Source organism: Hemiscyllium ocellatum, chromosome 15 (genome assembly GCF_020745735.1).
Source record: "Hemiscyllium ocellatum isolate sHemOce1 chromosome 15, sHemOce1.pat.X.cur, whole genome shotgun sequence".
Lineage (NCBI taxonomy): Eukaryota > Metazoa > Chordata > Chondrichthyes > Orectolobiformes > Hemiscylliidae > Hemiscyllium > Hemiscyllium ocellatum.
In genome coordinates, this window is record NC_083415.1 from 13,877,284 (window position 1) to 13,898,324 (window position 21,041).

Genomic DNA, 21,041 nt, shown 5'->3' on the forward strand with positions numbered 1-21,041 from the left:
ACACAACAAAGCCTTCCAGGCACTTTATTCCAAGCTCAGGTTTTAGCCTGATGCCTCAGTCTGTATTGTTGTAGGGGTGAGAGGTACAGACATTTTTACATTTGTCATTAGAAGCTCCAGACAAAAGTACACTGCTGTGGTTTGGAGCTTGTCTCCTCAATCTCAGCTGTGACTACAGTCATGGAGTCATAGAGTCATACAGTGTGCAAACAGGCCCTTCAGTCCAACTCATCCTTGTTCGAAACTAACCTCATCCCATTTGCCTGCATTTGGCCCATATCACTCTAAACCCTTCCGATTCATGAGTCCATCCAAATGTCTTTTAAATGTTGTAATTGTACCTGCCTCGACCACTTCCTCAGGCAGCTTGTTCCCAAACACACGATCCTTTGTGTGAAATAAATGCCCCTCAAGTCTCTTTCAGATTTTCTCCTCACTTTAATGCTATGCTCTCTAATTTTGGATTTCCTTCACCTAGGAAAAAAATCCTGGTTATTTACCTTCTCTGTTCATCTTGTGATTTTACAAACCTCCATAGTGTCACCTCTCAGCTTGCAACGCTCAATTTCCAACTTATTCAGCCTCTGCCTGTAGCTCAAACACTTCAGTCCCAGCAATATACTTGTGAGCATTTACATGCTTTCCATTTTAACTGCATCTTTCCTATAACAGGGCAAGCACAATTGAATGCAATATTCTGCAACTGGCATCACTAATGTCTTGTGTGCTGCAATGTGACTTCTTAACTCTTATACTCAATGTTCTGACCAACGAAGTCAAGCATACTGAGCACTACCTTCACCACTCTGCCTGTCTGTGACTCCATTTTGTAAGAACTATGTACCGAGAATTTCTCAGTTTGGTAACACTGCCTCAGGACCCTTCCATTAAATGTGTTAGACCTGCCCTGGTTAGTTTTACTGAAATGCAACACTTCACATTTATGTGAATTAAACTGCATCTGCCACTCCTCAGCCCATTAGTCCACCTGATCAAGATCTCAGTACTCTTTGATAACCTTCTTCATTGTCCATGATATCACCAATTTTGGTGTCATCTGCAAACATACAGCCATGCTTCCTGTATTATCATAGGCAGTGAACCAAGCACTGATCTTTGTGGCACACTGATTGGTTACAGGCCTCTGGTCCAAATAACAACCCTTTAACACAAGTCTCTATTTCCTATTGTCAAACCTATGAATTAATTAGCTAGCTTTCCCTTGATCCTATATGATCTTACCTTATTAGCCAGGCTATCATGTGGAACCTTGTCAAAGACCATGAAAAAAATAGACAACATCTACTCCTTAGGCTTCATCTCTCTTCTTGGACCACTCACCAAAAACTCAGTCAAGTCAGTCTGACATGATTTTCAATACAGAAAATCATGCTTACTACCTCTCACCAATCCTTTCCTTTCCAAATGCATGGAACACCTCTCTCTGTCAGAATCCCCTCCAATAACTTATCCACCATTGATGCTCGGGCTCATTGGTCTGATGTTCCCTTGCTGTTTCTTGCAGCATTTCTTAAATAATGGCACAACATTATCCACTCTCTAGTCTTCCTGCACCTGACCCCTGAATGTCGATGATACAAATATCTCTGGAAGGCGTCCTGTAGTGTCATCCCTAGTTTCGCACAATGTTTTGGAATGCACCTGATTAGGTCCTTGTGATTTATCTACAGTTATGCATTTTAAAGATCTCCTGCCCTCCTCTCCTCTTGTATGGGTGCTATTCAAACTATCACGATTTATTTTTTCAGGTTCCTTGAACAGACCTCTATTTTTTAACTCCCAGTTTGATTTCTTGTGAGTTTATCCACAGTTCACAGCTCATAACTGAATGCCATGAAGGATTTCTCTGCAAGTTATTTTATTATGTTTTTTTTAAACGCTATTAGTTTTCAACAGATAACTACATCATTTGCCTTCCAAATTACTTGCTCAACCTGCATACTAACATGAATGACTCATATTTGAAAGCATCTAGATCTCATTGTACCCATACATTCTGCAAGCTGTCTCCACTTAAATCATAACCTGCTTTTCTATTCTTCCTGCCAAAATAGACAACAGTCCCATTTGTAACTCACCTGCCAATTTGTTGCCCAATCACTTAACCTTCTCACTTTGTAAACACGTTATTCTCTCCTTCCAATTTACTTCCCAAACTACCTTTGTGCCATCAGCAAATAACAATGTCCCTATGATGTAGAAAGAGCTCACTCGGCCTATCACATTTGCACCAACCCTTGAATATGTATCCCACCCAGGCCTTTCTCTTCCCTGCGTTTACCATGGTTAATCCACCTTACACTAGACATGCCTGAAAACTGCAGACAATTTAGCATGACTCATCCATCATATCTGCATATCTTTGGACTGTGGGAGGATACCAGAACAATGGGTGAAAACCCATGCAGGCACAGGGAGATTGTGAAAACTCTGCCCAAACAGTCACAAAAGGATGGCTTTGGTGTTGCTGGTGCTGTGAAGTAATAGTGTTAATCACTGAGCCACTCTGCCACCGCTTAATATGCTTAGCGTGCAAGTGTTTCCTTCATCAATCATTTATAATGATGTAAACAACTAATCTCTGTGATACTTTCCTGGTTACAGCTTGCCAACCTGAAAATGACTAACTTATGCATCGACTTGCTGTTAGCCAATGTATCCCTATCCATGCTAATATGTAACCCTCTTCACAATGATCTTTTATTTTTTGTAATAATCTCTGACATAGTACCTTGGTCAAACAGCCTTTAGAAATTCAAGTAGATCACATCTATGGCTTTCACTTTATCTTTGTTGCTGATAGTTCTGCCAAGCTTTCTAGGAATACAAATTGTTGGCATTCACAAGACTGTGGTCCACATCTAATTGATCCGAGTGGGATGAGGGAAATATATTTGTCTTTCCACCCTTTTATTCTGCTCATCTTTTAGATCTGGCACGTCATAGAGGATGAGAAGAGCCATAAACCTATTTAGATTAGTGTACGAACAGGATGTGAGTCATAAGCTGCAGTGGTCATGGCCAATTGTCAAATCCAAGGATAAATAGGAATTATGTTCTGAACTGTGAATGAGTTTGAAGAGTTAGTAATGTAAATAATGCCCAGAATCTCAAAGTTAATAATCTGTGCTTTGTGACCTGAGCTACATGTCAATTGGTGTATGATTCAAGGACAAATTTCATGATGTTCCGTCTGTCGGATGATTACACTGGCTGACAGCTCAGTACTGAACATGCTCAGTAGGGTCCTGCTCTTTTTGTTCAAATAGAAACAAAACTAGAGTTAAATAAAAAATTCATTGTAGGTGGGAAAATAATAGACCTCAGCCCTCCTCTCCTGTCAGCTCGAGAAGCTTCTTGCTTACCAGTAAACAAGATGTGTTCCCTCTCCAAGGACACCTGGGCATTAATTTTACCACAAAAGGGAGTTTTCACATGACCAGCATTCATAAGCTTCTGATGATCAGATGGCAGGGCAAAATACCAGTCACTGAGCACACATACCAAGTATCCACCCCAAATTAGGACAGTCACAAACGTCAGAATGCCTTACATTCAGTAAGGAAGCAGCTTCTCTAGAGAAAGATTGAGTTTGCATTGCATTCTAAGGGTGGTCAAGAGTAGCATTACAGGGACACTTAATAAGCTTCACCTAAAAGTTTTGATTCAGACTCCAGTCCTGGGAAAACTTCATGTAATACAGTGGATCTGGCACAATCAAATAAGAGAATGGTGTGCTGAAGAAAGGGTATCTGGACCCAAAACATTGACTCTTCAAAGGTCATACAAGAGCTGAGGTTTTCCAACAATTTCTGTTTTTTATTGCTTTTGTTGTTGTTGAAGAGAATGGTGCAGCCTCTTTCAAAAGCAAGTGCATATCAAATGATAGGAAATTAAGGAGAGGAACTCCTGAGCCAGCAGCTCATCGAAACCCCAATCTGTAGTCTGCTGGTCTACTTGCAGCAGAACCTTCTATGTGCAAACTTTCCAGGTACAGATTGGCCTTAGCAGTGACATACGAACCCAGTGGACTCTTAACAAGCACCTCCGATGCTAAGTATGATCATTTTCACCTTGAAGGACAAAGAACGTATCTCTAGCTTTGAGAATTAACCTCATATCTCAGAGCATATTGTGGGAGGAAAGGGGAATTTGCTTCATCGGGCTTCTACTGGGATCTCTATTTGGGAAAGACTGAGCTATTCCATTGAGATGGGTTCCCCTTAAATTGAGCTCAGATCAGAATCTTGACAACTTACAGACCTAAGAATGTTCTTAGGGTTCTGATATAAAAAGGGAAAGGTATCATATGGGGCAGATTCTAAAATTAATAGAATGAATTATGCAGCAAAAGACTTATAGAAATGTCCAAGCGTTTTATTATAAACCAATAGTTTATCACAAGGACCCATCTCCTCCTTTCCCTTCTGGACTCTTTCCCTGTCCAGAAGCAATCCATCACACCCTAGCCACTCCCTTCCCTCACCCCACCTACACCCCATCCAAACTGGGGCAGATCCCAGCATTTCCTGTTCAAGTAAAAGCAAAACATGCCAAACCAGGAACCTTTGACATCACAAAGGGAAAACTCTGAGAAATATCAAAGTATCTTTGAGGGTGAAATAGTGCACCTTTGCCCCTGTGGAGCCCACTGATCCTGAAATGTTTTAAAGGTACCAGTCGGCATTGAATGTTTCCTCTCCAGGTAAACCCAGGCATGGATTTTAATTGTGAAAGAGATGCTGGCAGTCTATGATTACAATCGCCTCCATGGTTATCAGCCTATTATTGTCTTGTGCCTATTAATGGCTACCTTAACAATGTCCACAAGCAGGCACACATGCAGGTCTTTCAACTTGTCTGCCAGCCCACTTTGTACTTGTTCATGAAGATCAGGAGTGTGGAGGTGAAATACAAACAGAAGAATTATACAAGCTTCTCAAATAACTAAAAAGGGGATGCAGTCTACGACAGCCTCTGTGTGAATGATTCACAGACAGAACCCAACTCTTAAATATTTAAAATTAACTTGTTCTGACATGAAATGATAATTTTCCAGTGCAAGAGGGATTTGATCTGGGCTTTGAGACCCAAACATATAGACATGTGCCATAACAGACCCAGAAACCTTTATTTTTTTGACCCTTCACAAAGTTGAAATAACAAAGTTGAAGTATCAAATCTAGTAACATGCAGAGCTCATCAAGGGCCAGAACTCAACTCTTTATAATCAGCCAGTCCAACTACATTATTACACACATGTGGGGTAGTTGAGACTTGATCCCTACCCCTTTGGGTCAGAACTAGTGACACTACCACTGCTCAAGATGTGCGCAGCTCTTGATGTTGTGAATCAACCTATTCATATATGTTATGACACAACTCTTGAGCATGGGGAATTAAACCTGGATCTCCTGGTCCAGAGATAGGGGCACTACCACTGTGCCACACCAACTCTTCTTTTTTTATAAACCTGCATCAAACCATCCTTATATTCTAGCTCATCTTTTCTTAACTAAAACAGCAGCAGATCATCCATGCCATTAGTTAAAATAACAAGTTGCAAGTATTATTAATAATCTCATAGTTCAAAATCCATGGAACATTTGATTTGTATTACAATTGAATCCCACTTTCAGTTATTTTGTATTGCCAATGTTTAATTGAATAGTAGAGTAAGATTTGAGGGGTTGTGTAAACCAGTCATCCACTTAGATGTTATATTTTTGCGTTTATTAATTAACACACACTTTGTGGATAAACGGTTACATTTCTGCTGGTTTGCAATCAAATTTGACATTAGAAGCATCATATTACTATAATGATGTCTTGAGTGTGATTCTAACCTTGGGTGACAATCTGTGTGCAGTTTGCACATTATCCCCCTGTCTGCAAGAGTTTCCTCTGGGTCCTCTGATTTCCACCCACAGTTCAAAGATGTGCAGATTACATGGATTAGCAATCAGAAATGCGGTATTATCAGGCAGGAGGTGGGACATACTTGGAATGGTCATTACGGACTTAATGGTCTGAATAGCCAGCTTCCATACTGTTGAGATTCTACAATTAAATTTAATTGCACAATAGTTTATTCATAACAGTCATTTGAGTGAGCTTTCATCAAAAGCAGCTGTGGCTCAATTTGAAGTATTCTTGCCTGTGAATGCAAAACTGTGTTTTCGGGGCTGACATTAGGACCTGCTGACAAAAGGCCAGTGTAATACTGAGGGAATGTTGCACTCTCAGATACTTTGTCATTTGGATGACAGCCACCATCTGTGTATCCTGGGACATTATTTAAAAGAAGATCAGGAGAGACCAATATATATTCCTCATAACATCACAAGAACAGATTGTCTAGTTTTATGGTGTTTGCTGAGTGCAGGTTGGTGACTGTGTTTCCTTCATGAAATGCTGATTACACTTTAAAAATACTTTACTAGTTATAACATCTGTTGAGATATCCTGTGGTCATGATAGGTGTGCCACATTGTTGTGGTTCTGTTTGCCGAGCTGGGAATTTGTGTTGCAGACGTTTCGTCCCCTGTCTAGGTGACATCCTCAGTGCTTGGGAGCCTCCTGTGAAGTGTTTTTGTGATGTTTCCTCCGGCATTTGTAGTGACTTGTATCTGCCGCTTCCGGTTGTCAGTTCCAGCTGTCCATTGCAGTGGCCGGTATATTGGGTCCAGGTCGATGTGCTTATTGATTGAATCTGTGGATGAGTGCCATACCTCTAGGAATTCCCTGGCTGTTCTCTGTTTGGCTTGTCCTATAATAGTAGTGTTTTCCCAATAGTAGTGGGACAACACTACTATTATAGGACAAGCCAAACAGAGAACAGCCAGGGAATTCTTAGAGGCATGGAGCTCATCCACAGATTCAATCAATAAGCACGTCGACCTGGACACAATGTACAGCCCACCGCAGCGGACAGCTGGAGCTGACAACTGGAAGCGGCAGATACAAATCACTATAAATGCCAGAGGAAACATCACAGAAGCGCTTCACAGGAGGCTCCCAAGCACTGAGGATGTCACCTAGACAGGGGATGAAACGTCTGCAACACAAATTCCCAGCTTGGCGAACAGAACCACAACAATGAGCACCCGAGCTACAAATCTTCTCCCAAACTTTGAAGGTGTGCCACATAAATGCGAATTGTTTTGCTTTCAAGATATAAACCTCTTTTGAATGATGTAATTGAACATTGTCACCTGCAGAAAATAGAGACTTAAAATCCAGAGAATCCATTAACATTCTCCAAATGAAATGCAACTGCAACTTGCTGAAAAAGATGACATTAACTTTATTAGGAAAGGGTGTTGAATAAATTGTGCAGTGTTCTATGCTGGTAGCAAAATCATTCAGAGTTTCATACAGAGAAGGTTGCTTCTTCCTCACTAAGAGAGAACTGTAGTAGCTATAATTCTATATCTTTCATGTGTAGCTCCAGTCCTGCCTAACAAATTTGAGTTCTTTGCGACCATCTTGTATATATCAGATGTCTGATTAGTTGGCTACAGTAGGAGGGCAACAACACACAATTCACTAAATTGTTGAATTTATGCATCATTTATGCTTGATGATCTTGGAAGCAGGGCCGAGCCTTAAGACAATAGGAGCAATTGATTTTGTGTTGGAGAGGTGCAAGATGCTTCTTTCAGAAAAGAGAGAGTGATGGGTTGCTGAGGAATGTTGGTCATTTATTGGACATTCTCCATCATCTTCACCCATTCTGCAAAGCGAAGAAGATATTGGATTGAAAACTTACATGTATGTTCTAAATACTCAACAGTAAATGTATTATAACTTTTTTGTACATACCATCAAAATCAAGTTTGCCATCGTTGTTTCTGTCCCCCTCCCTCATCAGTTCATCAACTTCCTCATCTGTAACATGCTCATCACCACACCTGATGATTGCCAACAGCTCGTCACGATCGATGAAACCATCAAAATTCCTAGAGTCAGCAAGAAAAGTATGAATGTCTCCAAACCTAACCTATCTGCCTCACCAAAATAGAGGTTGGTATATGAGAAAAGATCAGATCCATCTAATTTCATTTTATTCCATCCAGGCTACACTGTACAATCTAATCACAGTAATCCATTTTAATCACAGGGGTATAACAAATCTAAATATTATTCATGAACATCTCAGAAAAGAGCTTCAGAAACTTTAAGTCCAAAGTCACCTTTTCTAACCAAGCATGCCACACTCACCCACAATAGAACATAGTGCATAGAATAATACAGCGCAGTACAGGCCCTTTGACCCTTGATGTTGAAACCAACTGAAACCCATCTAACCTACACTCTTTCATTCTCATCCATATTCCAATCCAATGACCATTTAAATGTTAAACCTACTGAGATTTTCTATTATTATTTCAGATAAGTACCTTCTGCAGTATTTTGTTTGGGAGTGAGTTTAATCTGAGGGTTAACATAAGTCAGTTGAAAAGAAGAGTACTTCATGGTAACTTCAGCTGGTGTAGGAATCAAACCCACACTGTCTGTGTCACTCTGCATTGCAAAGCAGCTATCCAGGCAACTAAGCTAGCCAACCCTTTCTGCTACATTTCGCTTCAAGAGGGTGTGGTTTTCTGTTTGTTGTGCTGACATTTGACCAAGTTCTTTCATTTCACAATGTTTACACTGTTGAAACAACTGCCTCAAAATGGAATTGCTGTACAGCCATATTTCTACCAATGTAGCTAAACGTCAAACTCACGTATCGAATACACGAAAGAATTCTGCCAACTCTTCTTCAGACTTTCCTTTCGCCTCCTCTTTCATCTGTCTCACCATCATGACCAAGAACTCTTCAAAGTCAATGGTGCCACTTCCTAAGTTAAGAGCGAATTGAAATATAAGATCAGTCTATCGTTATCCATGAACATTTGTGAATGAAATGATGTTTAAAAAAGTGAATTTGCTAAGTATTGTTGAGAACAGCTTTCTTACCATCTTCATCCACTTCCTCAATGATGGCATCCAACTCTTCTCTGGTGGGGTTCTGACCCAAGATTTTCATCACCTGACCCAACTCCCTGGTGCTGATGTCACCACCACCATCAGCATCAAACATGTCAAATGCGGCCTTAAACTCTATAATAAGAAACTTAAGTAATTACTGTCATATTATTATTTAGTTTGTTCTGTTTCAGAAGGTTGTCGGCATTCAGCCAGGCAATATATGGACATCTTCTGCATAAGCATTCACATGTAGATTAAGTAAGGACAGTGCTGATTTTGTGCTACTCAAGTCATAATACTTAAGCACAGATACGGCCATTCAATCCTAAGCTTAATCCCAATGTATAAACACCATCTGTGTGTTGATAAGAACTGTTACAATCAGAGATTTGACTGCTCATTAAGAAACACAAGAGATCAACCATAAGTGAAGTAGGGCACGCTACTATGTACGAATCAGTAAAGATGTGAATTATCAGCGGAAGTACTTTTGACCTACTGCACTTTTCTTGGCTGCTTCAGAAGGACTAGTTGAAGAAATAACATCACAAATTAAGACGTGGAGGAGCCAGTGTTGGACTGAGGTGGACAAAAGTCACACAATCAGATTATAGTCCAACAGGTTTATTTGGGAGTACCACCTTTTGGAGTGCTGCTACTTCATCAGGTAGCTGTGGAGCAGGATCATAAGACACAAAATCTATAGCAAAAGATCATGTTGTCATGCATGCAACTGATAAGGTATATTGAACAAACCTTGATTGCTGTTCAGTCTGCAATCTAGCAATCTAATATTAATCTAGCTTTGTTCAATATATCGTATTAGTTGCATGCATAACAATATGATCTTTTGCTATAGATTCTGTCTTATGATCCTGCTCCACAGATACCTGATGAAGGAGCAGCGCTCCAAAAGGTAGTACTACCAAACAAACCTGTTGGATAAGAATCTGATTGTGTGACTTTCACCTGGAAGGAGTGATTAGGCCTTTGAACAATGAGGGGGGAGAAGGAAGGAGATCAAAGACTTGATGTTACACCTGCTGCATTTGCCTTGAAAGGAGTCTTGGGAATGGAATGAGCTGTTGGGGGTGACTGAGTTTGGACCATCATGAAGCAAATCCCTTCAGAGTGCTGAAAGAGGAAGGGAAGATCCATTTTGTGGTGGCATCTTGCTGAACGTAGCAGAAATTCTGGAGAAGGGTCCTTCATATGTAGAAGTTGATGGGGTGAAATGTGAGGACCAGGGAAATCCTAAAGCTAGTACTACCAAACAAACCTGTTGGACTATAACCTGGTGTTGCATGATCACAAATTTAAACTACATATAAAACTCATAGACAATATTCTGGATCCATTACCTTTCAGGAGACCCTGCCTCAAGTGTTCAAAAGTCTATTGATTGAGAATGACCTGATTAGCATCATGAAGACTTAAGGCAGAAGCTTCCCATCTTGCGTAAATATCATTCTCAAACTGAGGTACAACCAATGATGATGCATCAGCCCACATCTTCATTCTCTATTTGATATGAGATGGGTTGGCCTCTGGTCCTATCTGGTTTGTGGGACTTTTAGCAACCAGGGTCATTCTGTGTATGTCCTGTTGCTTGGTCATGTTATAAAGTGTACCCCATTAAGTGGAACTGTGTGCCACTAATATTCGGGCTAATAGTTTTAGATCAAAAAATCGATTTTACAGGGTACAATAAAGTGAATACTGTAATGTAGCAACCAATTGTGGCACAGCAAAATCCTACAGATAGCAATGAGATAATGTTCATATATCCCTATTTAGAGATATTGATAGAGGGTAAATATTGATCAGGACATTGGAATGTATAGCTCTACTCTTTAGTGAGTAGAGTCACTATAAATATTTGCCAACTTTTAATTGACAGACCAGCATTTCCTCTGTACTGACCTGAAATATTAACTTGGTTATGAGCTCAAAATCCTAGTGTAGAATTTAAAGCCATAACATTATGACTCAGAGGTGAAAGTGTACCACATTAAGTGGAACTGTGTGCCACTAATATTCGGGCTAATAGTTTTAGATCAAAATTCAATTTTACAGGGTACAATAAAGTGAATACTGTAATGTAGCAACCAATTGTGGCACAGCAAAATCCTACAGATAGCGATGAGATAATGTTCATATATCCCTATTTAGAGATATTGTTAGAGGGTAAATATTGATCAGGACATTGGAATGTATAGCTCTACTCTTTAGTGAGTAGAGTCACTGTAAATATTTGCCAACTTTTAATTGACAGACCAGCATTTCCTCTGTACTGACCTGAAATATTAACTTGGTTATGAGCTCAAAATCCTAGTGTAGAATTTAAAGCCATAACATTATGACTCAGAGGTGAAAGTCCAGTCCCTGATCCACTGCTCATACCCAGAATCAATAAAGGTATCAGGTGTGTGCATTAATTTCAACACGTCTGATTCAAAAACAGAAAATGCTTATTCAAGAAAAAAACCTCATCAGGATAGGATGCAGTATTTGTCTAGTAGAAAATGAGTCAATGTTTCAGGCCTGTGACATTTCTTCCCAACAGAGAGAGGTTAGAATTGCATTAGGTTTTGTGCAAGAAGGAATTGTACAAGGACATAAGCAAGATCTGTGATACAATGGAAGACAGGGGAAACTGATAACAGAACAGTCAGTCTTCGTGGCCAAAGGAATTTGAGATAGGACAAGAATTTTTTTAAAAAAGATATAAAGATGTACCTGGAGCAGGCGTGACACTGAATAAAACATCATTTAAAAAAAAAACAATGTAAAAGAAACTAACAGAAGGCAGTGTGAAATAGAATGAAATGCTCGAGTCCAGAAGACTATAAAGTCCGTCATTATAAGATAAGGTACTGTTCATTATGTTGAGCTTCTCTGAACAGTGTCGCAGACCAAGTCGACTGAGGGTAGGGTGAAGGATTAAAATGACACATCACTGAAAGTTCAGGGAAATTCTTGTGAGCTGAACTGAAGTGTTCGGTAAAATGGTCTTCCAGTCTGTGTATTTGGTCTTCCCAATGTACAGGAGACTCCAGTTTGAATCATGAATCCAGCAGACTGGATCGAAAGAAGTTGACATAAATCAATCTTTCACCTGGTAGGGGTGATTAGGCCTTTGAACAATGAGGGGGGAGAAGGAAGGAGATAAAAGACTTGATGTTACACCTGCTGCATTTGCCTTCAAAGGAATATTGGGAATGGAATGAGCTGTTGGGGTGACTGAGTTTGGACCATCATGAAGCAAATCCCTTCAGAGTGTTGAAAGAGGAAGCGAAGATCCATTTTGTGGTGGCATCTTGCTGAACGTAGCAGAAATTCTGAAGGATGATCCTTCGTATGTAGAAGTTGATGGGGTGAAATGTGAGGACCAGGGAAATCCCATTGTGATTCTCAGAGGGATGGGAGGGGCTGAGAGCAGAACTGCTGATAATGTAGCAGAAGCAGGGGAGGACCCTGTCAACCACGGCAGGTTAAGACGATACCCTTAGTTGAGGATAAAGCAGCGGGAAAGTACTGAGGTAGGCTGCATCATCACAATTAAATTGGGGGAAAAAAATCGAACGGAATCCTTCCAGGGTGTAAGCCAGTCTGGTACATGTACTGTCGACGTCAAACGGCGTCTGGTTGATCTTAATGTAACTCAAAGAACTGCAGATGCTGAAAATCTAAAACAAAAACATGAAGTGTTGGAGAAAGCCAGCGGCTCTGGCAGCGTCTGTAAAAAGAAAACAATAGAGTTAACAGTGACTCTTTGGACTGGACTCGAAACAACAAATCTATTTTTTTTCTCCCTCGAGATGCTGTTGAATTTCTCCCAACGTTTTCTACTTTTCATTTAATGAATCTTAGTTGATAACCTACACGGGAAATGAAGTCGGGGTCTATGTGATAATCAGCTGCTTCCCTGAAAATGTGTAATATATATATTTTGAGTCATCCCTGAGTGTTACACCACTCCATCGATGGAATAACCTTCCTGCACTCACCAGCGATCATTTCCTCGCTGAGGTAAGACCTCGCGTCTGCTTGTTGTTCTGTCATTGGCTGCAAGAGAAAATATCTAGTTTAGTAAGTTGCCTACAGATGTGGCCACGCAAATACAATTCAGACTTTTCCCGCGGGGAAAACAAAAGACTGCCTATACTGGGAGCTTCCCAGCAAGATAGTAATCTATAGTATCCAATCCATTCATGTGGGAGAAATAGCCATCAGGTATCCTTTGACAGAGTGCAATCCCCGACGAAAATTTAGTCTGAACCAAACGCCCTCCTATTCTCGCCACCCAACTTGTGTTTTCTTAAATACAGATCCTTCTTGGGATAAGAACATCTTTGAGACTGGGCATGTCTCTTTTGCTCCCAAGAAGGTCTTAAGGCAATCCTTTCAACTGTATCCCCGATTTATGGTAGGTTTTTTTGTACTTTGGGGCGTTTTGAACCCTGGCAAATTTCTCACCCAAAACCAGAATGTCACTCATGCCAATGAGCAGCCAGGCTGGCTGGGATCATCGTGGGAGGTGTCTGTACCCTGCGGATGATGTTACTTTCATCTAAATACCATGTTACAGTGCTAGCCCATTCCCCCACTATGATGCAGTGTTGATGTGTAGCCTTTTCATTCGTTTTCCACTATACATAAACGTTTTTTTTCTGCAGCGTTTTTTTTTTCTAAATGATATTGGATTTATATTTGGCAAGTGGAGGAACGGTGTGGACTCGATGGGTCGAATGATCTGCTTCCACACTGTACGGATTCTATGATTCAATGAAGTCTAACCAAGCAATGTTGTCGACACTCAAAGTAAACAATAACTACCACTGTCGAGTCTTCAGACACTTGAAGTTACGTTTCCTGTTTAGCCAGCGGTTATACCCAAAATCAGAACATTAATAGAGTCTTCGAGTCGTAGAGATGTACAGCATGGAAACAGACCCTTCGGTCCAATCCGTCCATGCCGACCAGATACCTCAACCCAATCTAGTCCTACCTGCCAACACCTAGCCCATATCCCTCCAAACCCTTTCTATTCAAATACCCTTCCAAATGTCTTTTAAGTGTTGCAATTGTACCAGCCTCCACCACTTCCTCTCTCTGCGTGAAAAAGTTGCCCCTTAGGTCTCTTTCCCTTCTCACCCTAAACCTATGCCCTCTAGTTCTGGACTCTCCCACCCCAGGGAAAAGACTTTGTCTATTTATCCTGTCCACGTCCCTCATAATTTTGTAAACCTCTGTAGGGTCACCCCTCCACCTCAGACGCTTCAGCGAAAACAACCCCACCATAGTCAGCCTCTCCCTATAGCTCAAATCCTCTAACCCTGGCAACAGCCCTATAAATCTTTTCTGAACCCTATTTAAAAATGGAAGAATGGATGGGAGAGAAGGAAATATTTTATTTCAGTAGCGGGAGATCTTTCTATGTGTTAATTACCTCGGTATTATATTGAGAAGTACTTCAAGCAACTAACAGGTTTAAAAATCGGGATCAAAAGATGCTCATTCTCCGTCACTAACTCTAAATAAAACCAGAAACTGGCTGCTTCATCTTAATCTAATGTGGATATGCAGCTCATCACCAAAACGTGTCAGAGAAGACATAGAGGCATAAAGTCATACAGTCATACAGCATGGCAACAGATCCCTCGGTCCAACCAGTCCATGTTGAAGATAATCCCAAACTAAGCTAGTCCCTGCTCCTTGCCCTTATCCCCCCAAACCTTTCCTGTTCGTGCACTCATCCAAATATTTTTTTAAACGTTATAATTGGACCCAAGTCCACCATTTCCTCGCGACGTTCATTTCACCCGCGAACTACTATGGATAAAACATTTGCCCCTCATGTCATTTTAAAATCTTAAAAATGTGCTCCCTAATTTTGAAATACCCCATCTTAGGGAATAGACTCCTATCATTAACGCTATCCCCACATGATTTTATAAACTTCTAGAAGGTCAACCCCCTATCATGTGAAAGAAGTCCCAGCCTATCCAGCCTTTCTAACTCAAACCTTTCATACCGGGCAACACCCTGGTAAACCTCTTCTGAATCCTCTCCAATTTAATAGCATCTGTCCCAACAGCCACAGAAGTCAAACGTTGACATTCTGTGTAAGGATGCAATTATACCAGCGAAGTTTCCATCAGGGTGACGTGCAGGTTTACAGAAGTTAAAATAAGTCTCGGGTCAGAGCAAGCTACAGTCATAACTGTTGGGTGTATTGCTGAGGACAAGGAAAAAAACCTTCCTGTCATTATATTTGAATCGGCTCTTGGTCGGGTCTTAAAGTGTTCCTCAAATGCTTTATAATTCGCAGGGTATATTACTTACAAAAAGAATTCCGTCGACTCCTAAAATTTCTCACCTCACTCAGGGTTTGTACAGATTGAGACGTTTATGATTGAACCGTGATGCTAATGATCACAACTTGCGCAACATCTACCGCCTAGAACCAGCTTTCCAATTGCTAAGGCAGTGCTATTAGAACTCAGTAGCAATAATAACCCTGATCCGCTCTCATCCACTTATGTAGTGTATAACTAGAGTCAAAGAGACTATCTTCCTATAAATGGCTATTCCAACAGAGCAATCTCAAAAGGTTGCTACTAAATTTAGTACAGGTCATTAAGTTGCATCTTGTAACCTTTTAAAGGTCTCATCTTAAACTCTTCTCTCTCCTTTAGGCAATCTCAGGACACAGCCAGCTGTTATGTATTTTATTATGCTGGCCTAATTCCAGCCAAAACCAAAGTGTTTCCGTGCTTGCTGAACTTCAAGTCAAAAAGCCGACCGAAAAGATAATTCAAGATAGTATAGGAGTTTAACTGACTGCTTTACGCTACATTACCTTTAGTAATGAGATTTAAACAATCATTTTAGGCAATATGACCATTTCCAGACATATCTTTTAAAACCCACCCGAGTTTCATGTGAGAAGATAATGTTTATTGGCTGAGTGCATGCCCACATTGTTGTTATGTAGGGGATTTCTGCTCATTTACCCACCAACCAGTGTTATATGTCCAAATTAGAATGTTATGATTTGGGGGTGATAGTGTGCCCATGCAATTGCTGTTCTTGTCTTTCTGGTTGGTAAAAATTGCAGGTTTGCGAGCCAATATGAGTGTCTACAATGTACCCAGTAGAGGGTGTAACATTCATCCAAGCAAGTGAAAAATATACCATCACACTCTTCCTTTGTAAGTAAGGAAACAGCTTTGTGGAGTCAGGACTAGAATCACTTGCTCGAGCAGGAGTCATGACATCTATTAAACTGATCCAGTTGAGTTTGTACTCAACAGTAAACCTACTATTTTCAACCATGGAAAAAGAATTACCCCACTCATTCGTAAATCAGTTTAGTTAGTGGTAAGGATTTGATCCCTTACTACTTCCTCTTAACATTGCTGTTTACGGGCAATGAGTTATTAAAATACATTGCACTTCCCCAGTATTCTTCTTCCCTCCAAGACTGGGAATACCTTTTTGAAGTGCACTGGCCTGTGACAATTTTATCTAACTGCTAGGATCGTCATTAAGGAAACATGTAAAAGATAGTGAATGTCTTGTACAATTGAATTATAGAAACAGCAGGACACCATTGAGTTCCTGGAGCCTGCTTCTTCATTCAGTTAGTTCATTGTTAATTTGCACCTCAACTTCTCAGATACTGTGTCAATATACATCAACACTTGGACAATATTCAGGCTTCAGCTGACAAGTGGCAAATAACATTTACACCACACAACTACCAATAGTTACCATTTTCAACAAGAGGGAATGTAACCATATCCTTTTGATATTCAGTGACATAGCCATCACTGAATTAACGGCTATCAACATCCAAACGATTGCCAGTGACCAGAAGCCGAACTGGATGAGCCATGTAAGCTCTGTGGCTATGAGGCTAGGTCAGAATCTGGGAATTCTGAAGTGAATAACTCATATCCTGTCTTCCCAAAAGTCCCTCCACCATTTCAAAGTCAGGAGTGTGATGGGAGACTCTCCTCCTGCCTGGATGAGTGCAGCTCCAAAAGAAGCTTGACACTATCTCCGACAAAGCAGCAGGGATGGTTGTCACCACGTTTGGCACTGTCACCATCAAAGCACACTCGCAGCAGAGCGCAGCATTTCCAAAATCACCTTCAGGATCTCACCAACAGCACTTTCCAAATTCACGACTTGTGCCACCCAGAAGAATAAGTACAGCAGATACGTCGCAACACCATTTGCAAAGTCCCCTCCAAGGCAACACCATCCTGATTTGGAACAGCTCCATCAATGTAAATGGGTCAAAATCCACCATCTCTGTCCAAACAACACTTTGGGGATGCCTACAACCTCACCTAAAGTGCGTAACAGGTTATTTGGGAAAACATCGAATTTGAACGAATTAATTACCGCTAGAAGAGAAATGATATGAATAAATGATACCAGAACTTGTCAGAACAATTGAGTATTTTCATATGACCCTGTCATGTTTTCCTCATCTCAAGTCTCCGATTCTAAATAAACAAAACAAAATAATTCTACCACATTTCTGCTTCTTTGAGCATGGATTGCAAGATAGTAGCCGAATTTGAATAGATTGGAAATGTTCTGTCTAAAAGCAAAGGCACCATTGGAGTAATTGGCAGGATAGTGAAGTGGGCACTGAAATCCAAAGCATCTCGTACTCCAGCTTAATCCTCGCTCAATTTACACCCGTCAGGATGCACAAAACAGCACGTTCATGAGACCTATCAATAATTCACGACTTTGCAAAGCTTGCCACTTCCCGCTAGTGATTTCAAATAGACAGAGCATGTTAGGGAGATGCAATGACTTAGCTAGCTACAGGAGAGTGATATTCTCTGTAGAGTGAAGTGCATTGCAAATAACCTCAAAGGCAGAAAGAAAGGTGCACATTTCATCAAAATGTTGCAATAAAGACCACCCAAGCCACTTTATTCCCACCCTAGTTCAGCTGATGTTGATGTACGCTGGTTAAAACGTACGTTTCTTACCTCGGCTTTTTTTTTGACAACCTCTACTCCTGACTTCAGCGGCGGCGAGAGTATGAATGTCACTTGCTCTGTAAATTTACCTCAGTAATCCAGCCGACGTCGGCTTTCTCCATTAGCAAATCAGATCGCGGTAAGAAGAGTGGGGTGGGGGGGTTGAGGGTGTATTTGCTGACCGGGCAAAAAATATGTTCAGGAAGCAAAAGGTGAAACGGAAAACATCCGGATCACCCACTGTTGATTTGAGGGGCGGGGAGAGAGTCAGGGTGATTTTAACCTATTCTTCAGAAACGGGTATAATCAGTTACAACGCCGATTTTACACAGCACCCGGTTCTGTACTACTGGTGTTCATGGAGAATATTGGGCACAAGTTACAAGTCGCGTCTCGTCTGATGGTGCGGGTTTCGAGCCCATCAGCGAGTTGGGTTAAAACCACTTCTGAGCATCGTGTTGAATAAAACAATAAGGTTTCGTTAGTTTGCAGGCCGATAACGGTGACATTTTGTGACAGATGAAATTGGTTAGCCTTTTGTCGCTGACGTGTAATATTTTAAAACCAGAGTATTGGGTAAGAGAAGGCTTATTTATAAAAACACAAAAAAGTCTATTACACGTCTGATGTTTGAATGTTTAAAGTGCCCCAGTTTTTATTATTGAGGTGAATGGGTCAAAATCGTTCCAGTTAGACTCCAGGCCGAATCTGAGACATCACTGGGTGGCAGTAGTTATCACGGAGGGCATGGTCGAGAGATCTTTGATGGAAGAGAAGGTGAGATATTTTTAACTGCTTGAAGGAGTTCTTTCCAAAATAGGGAAATCAGTCTTATTTGGAGACTCCTCCTATCAGAGGTTTAATTTAGTCGGGAGAGAGCGTGGAGTTTGAAGTCATCAGCAAATTGAGAACGCTTGGCTGTACTCGCAATTTCACTCGATACCCCGTCACCGTGAGTGGTTTAAATACCTGACTGCATTCATTAAACAGAAGCAGCCAAAGACCACGATGCAAATAATCATTTCAATGCGCGTCCTACAAATAAACGCGATTGTCAACAGGTTTTTTTTTGTGAGTTGGAAGTTTTGCACGCCCATGGTCAGCTAAATTTGTCGGCAGTTTGTATGGAATTATTCACTTTGAGAGCGCCGGGTGACTCTGCAACACGCCCCATATGTTACACATTCACATGGGCAGCGTTTCTCCTCGTGCTTTTCTGCAAACCTTTCCAAATCTGCAAGCCCACTAAAGGTCGAGGAGGCGGAAAACTCGAACCTCCCTGATGAGCAAGGGCTTTCATCCAGAAACTTTAGCCAGAGGAATGTGCCTCGTAAGTGAAGGAGCCCACATTTCACTCTATTTATAACGCGAATCTTCCACTTTTTATCTGTTTCCTTCCCTCTTGCACGTACTAGAGGCTGGAGAGAGCTCTTGAAGAACCATGCTCACAATTCACACGGAAATTCAGAGAGAAACACAAAAACGGGAAGCAATCTCTTACTCTTTACCATCTTTTTGCTTGGTTATTTGTGTGTGTGTTAGTTAAGGCGGCGAAAGTAGCAACGTCGATTCTCGAGCTGTACTAATCTGGAGATTTATTTTGTTTTCTCTGGTAGCACCTGGCGTTTGCACTGTCAAATGGTGTTAGCAAAAGCATATCCTTAAATAAATTTCCCTTTTAATACCAGATAGATACATCTCTGATCTTTTAAAATGTATTTTGCTTTTTAAAAGTTCGAAATGCACATTGTGCATTTTCTTCATTTTGCAAGCATCCTGTACCATGTCTGTGTGCAATGCAAGGTATCGTTTTCCACTCCAAAACCAAAACCCCATAGCAATATCCAGGCTACTTCGTTGAATTGTCGCCGTGAGTTCCTGTTGCTGTCGCATTTGCTCGTTCTCCGGAACTTGGCTGCAGGTAATATGGGCTGAAAATGTGTTGCTGGTTAAAGCGCAGCAGGTCAGGCAGCATCCAAGGAACAGGAAATTCGACGTTTCGGGCAGGTAATATGGTTTTGTTGCTGAAGGCGCGCGTCACCAAATACTGTCTACCGTTACTTTTTTTTAAATGGCTTCAATTGATTATAATGTACTTTCCACTTTTATTTTAAAGTAGCTGTTGAACTTTTTTTTTAAAAAAAGCAATTTGGACATCTCGAATTGTGCACAGAGACATTGTTCACCGATTTAAATCTCTATATATATCTTACTCGATCTTATTATATGCGCTACAGGAGCGAAGCGGGATGATATCGGCATGACGCTGGAATTAATGAAACAACACATTGGAAACATGAATTTAATGTGCATGCTTACCATTGTCCTGGCTTATTTGGGCGCCACAGAAACTCAGATTTAATTGAAACGCCTCTCCTCCACAACTCCTACTAGAAAGCGAATCTTTTTTCCCCTCAGCTTTTAACTTGTCCTCTTTCTTTAATTGGCCGAATATCCAGTGAGATTTCAGCATCTCTGACCTTGCTTGCAGAAAAGCCAATGGTGAGATTGCGAGCTGGGCACGTGTCCTCTTTTTACAACCGAACGAGGGAGGTCTCTGTCCAAAACAAGCTATATAAAGGGTCTGATTCAAGTCAAATTCCAAGGCAGCTCAGGTATGCTGATTGTTCATTACATGTCCGTCGTCATTTAACTGCAAGCGTTTCATGATAATAGCTCTTCCTGGGCCCGCGTGGAGCCCTGTACCCATTTTAAAATGCCTGAGCATCTTCTTGGTCATGGTACCAAGATACTATCGGCACAACTTCGGGTCCCTTTTCAATCGCTGGCGTTTCAGCCAAATATCTGAATGACACGCTATTCACTGAAACTAAATCCTGGAAATAGCAGCATTTGAAAAGGCAGATCAACACTTCCGATCTTTTATTCCATTAACAATTTTCAAAGCTGGAGAATTTCGGGTTTAACCTTTAAATTTCCTCTGGGTGGTTCATACCCACTCAGCTCGCGGTCGCCTACGGTTGCCTGTGTTAATTGAAGGAATTTTAATTGCCTTCCTGCAAATAC

General features: G+C 41.0%; 1 protein-coding gene across 2 annotated transcripts; it reads right to left on the reverse strand.

Annotated features, from left to right (window-relative positions):
- Positions 1-7,303: 7,303 nt before the first annotated feature.
- LOC132822891 (troponin C, skeletal muscle-like) lies at positions 7,304-20,427 on the reverse strand. 2 transcript variants are annotated; one of them, XM_060836279.1, is made up of 6 exons: positions 20,334-20,427; positions 13,011-13,068; positions 8,989-9,132; positions 8,756-8,870; positions 7,846-7,982; positions 7,304-7,756 (listed from the first exon to the last, which is right to left on the reverse strand). In XM_060836279.1, the coding sequence occupies exons 1-6, from the start codon at positions 20,334-20,336 to the stop codon at positions 7,725-7,727; spliced, it is 489 nt and encodes a 162-aa protein (XP_060692262.1). In that variant the 5' UTR covers positions 20,337-20,427; the 3' UTR covers positions 7,304-7,724. The 2 variants fall into 2 exon arrangements, with proteins under 2 accessions (XP_060692262.1, XP_060692263.1); XM_060836280.1 differs by lacking the exon at positions 20,334-20,427 and adding an exon at positions 18,024-18,124.
- Between the last annotated feature and the right edge of the window lie 614 nt (positions 20,428-21,041).

What these genes read in the sequence shown, in the direction of transcription:
- LOC132822891 (XM_060836279.1), bottom strand. An exon ending in TGAGGAAGTGGATGAAGATG is followed by an intron (nt 8,871 to 8,988) that starts GTAAGAAAGCTG and finishes CTCTTAACTTAG; the next exon opens with GAAGTGGCACCATTGACTTT. An exon ending in TTCTTTCGTGTATTCGATAC is followed by an intron (nt 7,983 to 8,755) that starts GTGAGTTTGACG and finishes TGCTGACTCTAG; the next exon opens with GAATTTTGATGGTTTCATCG.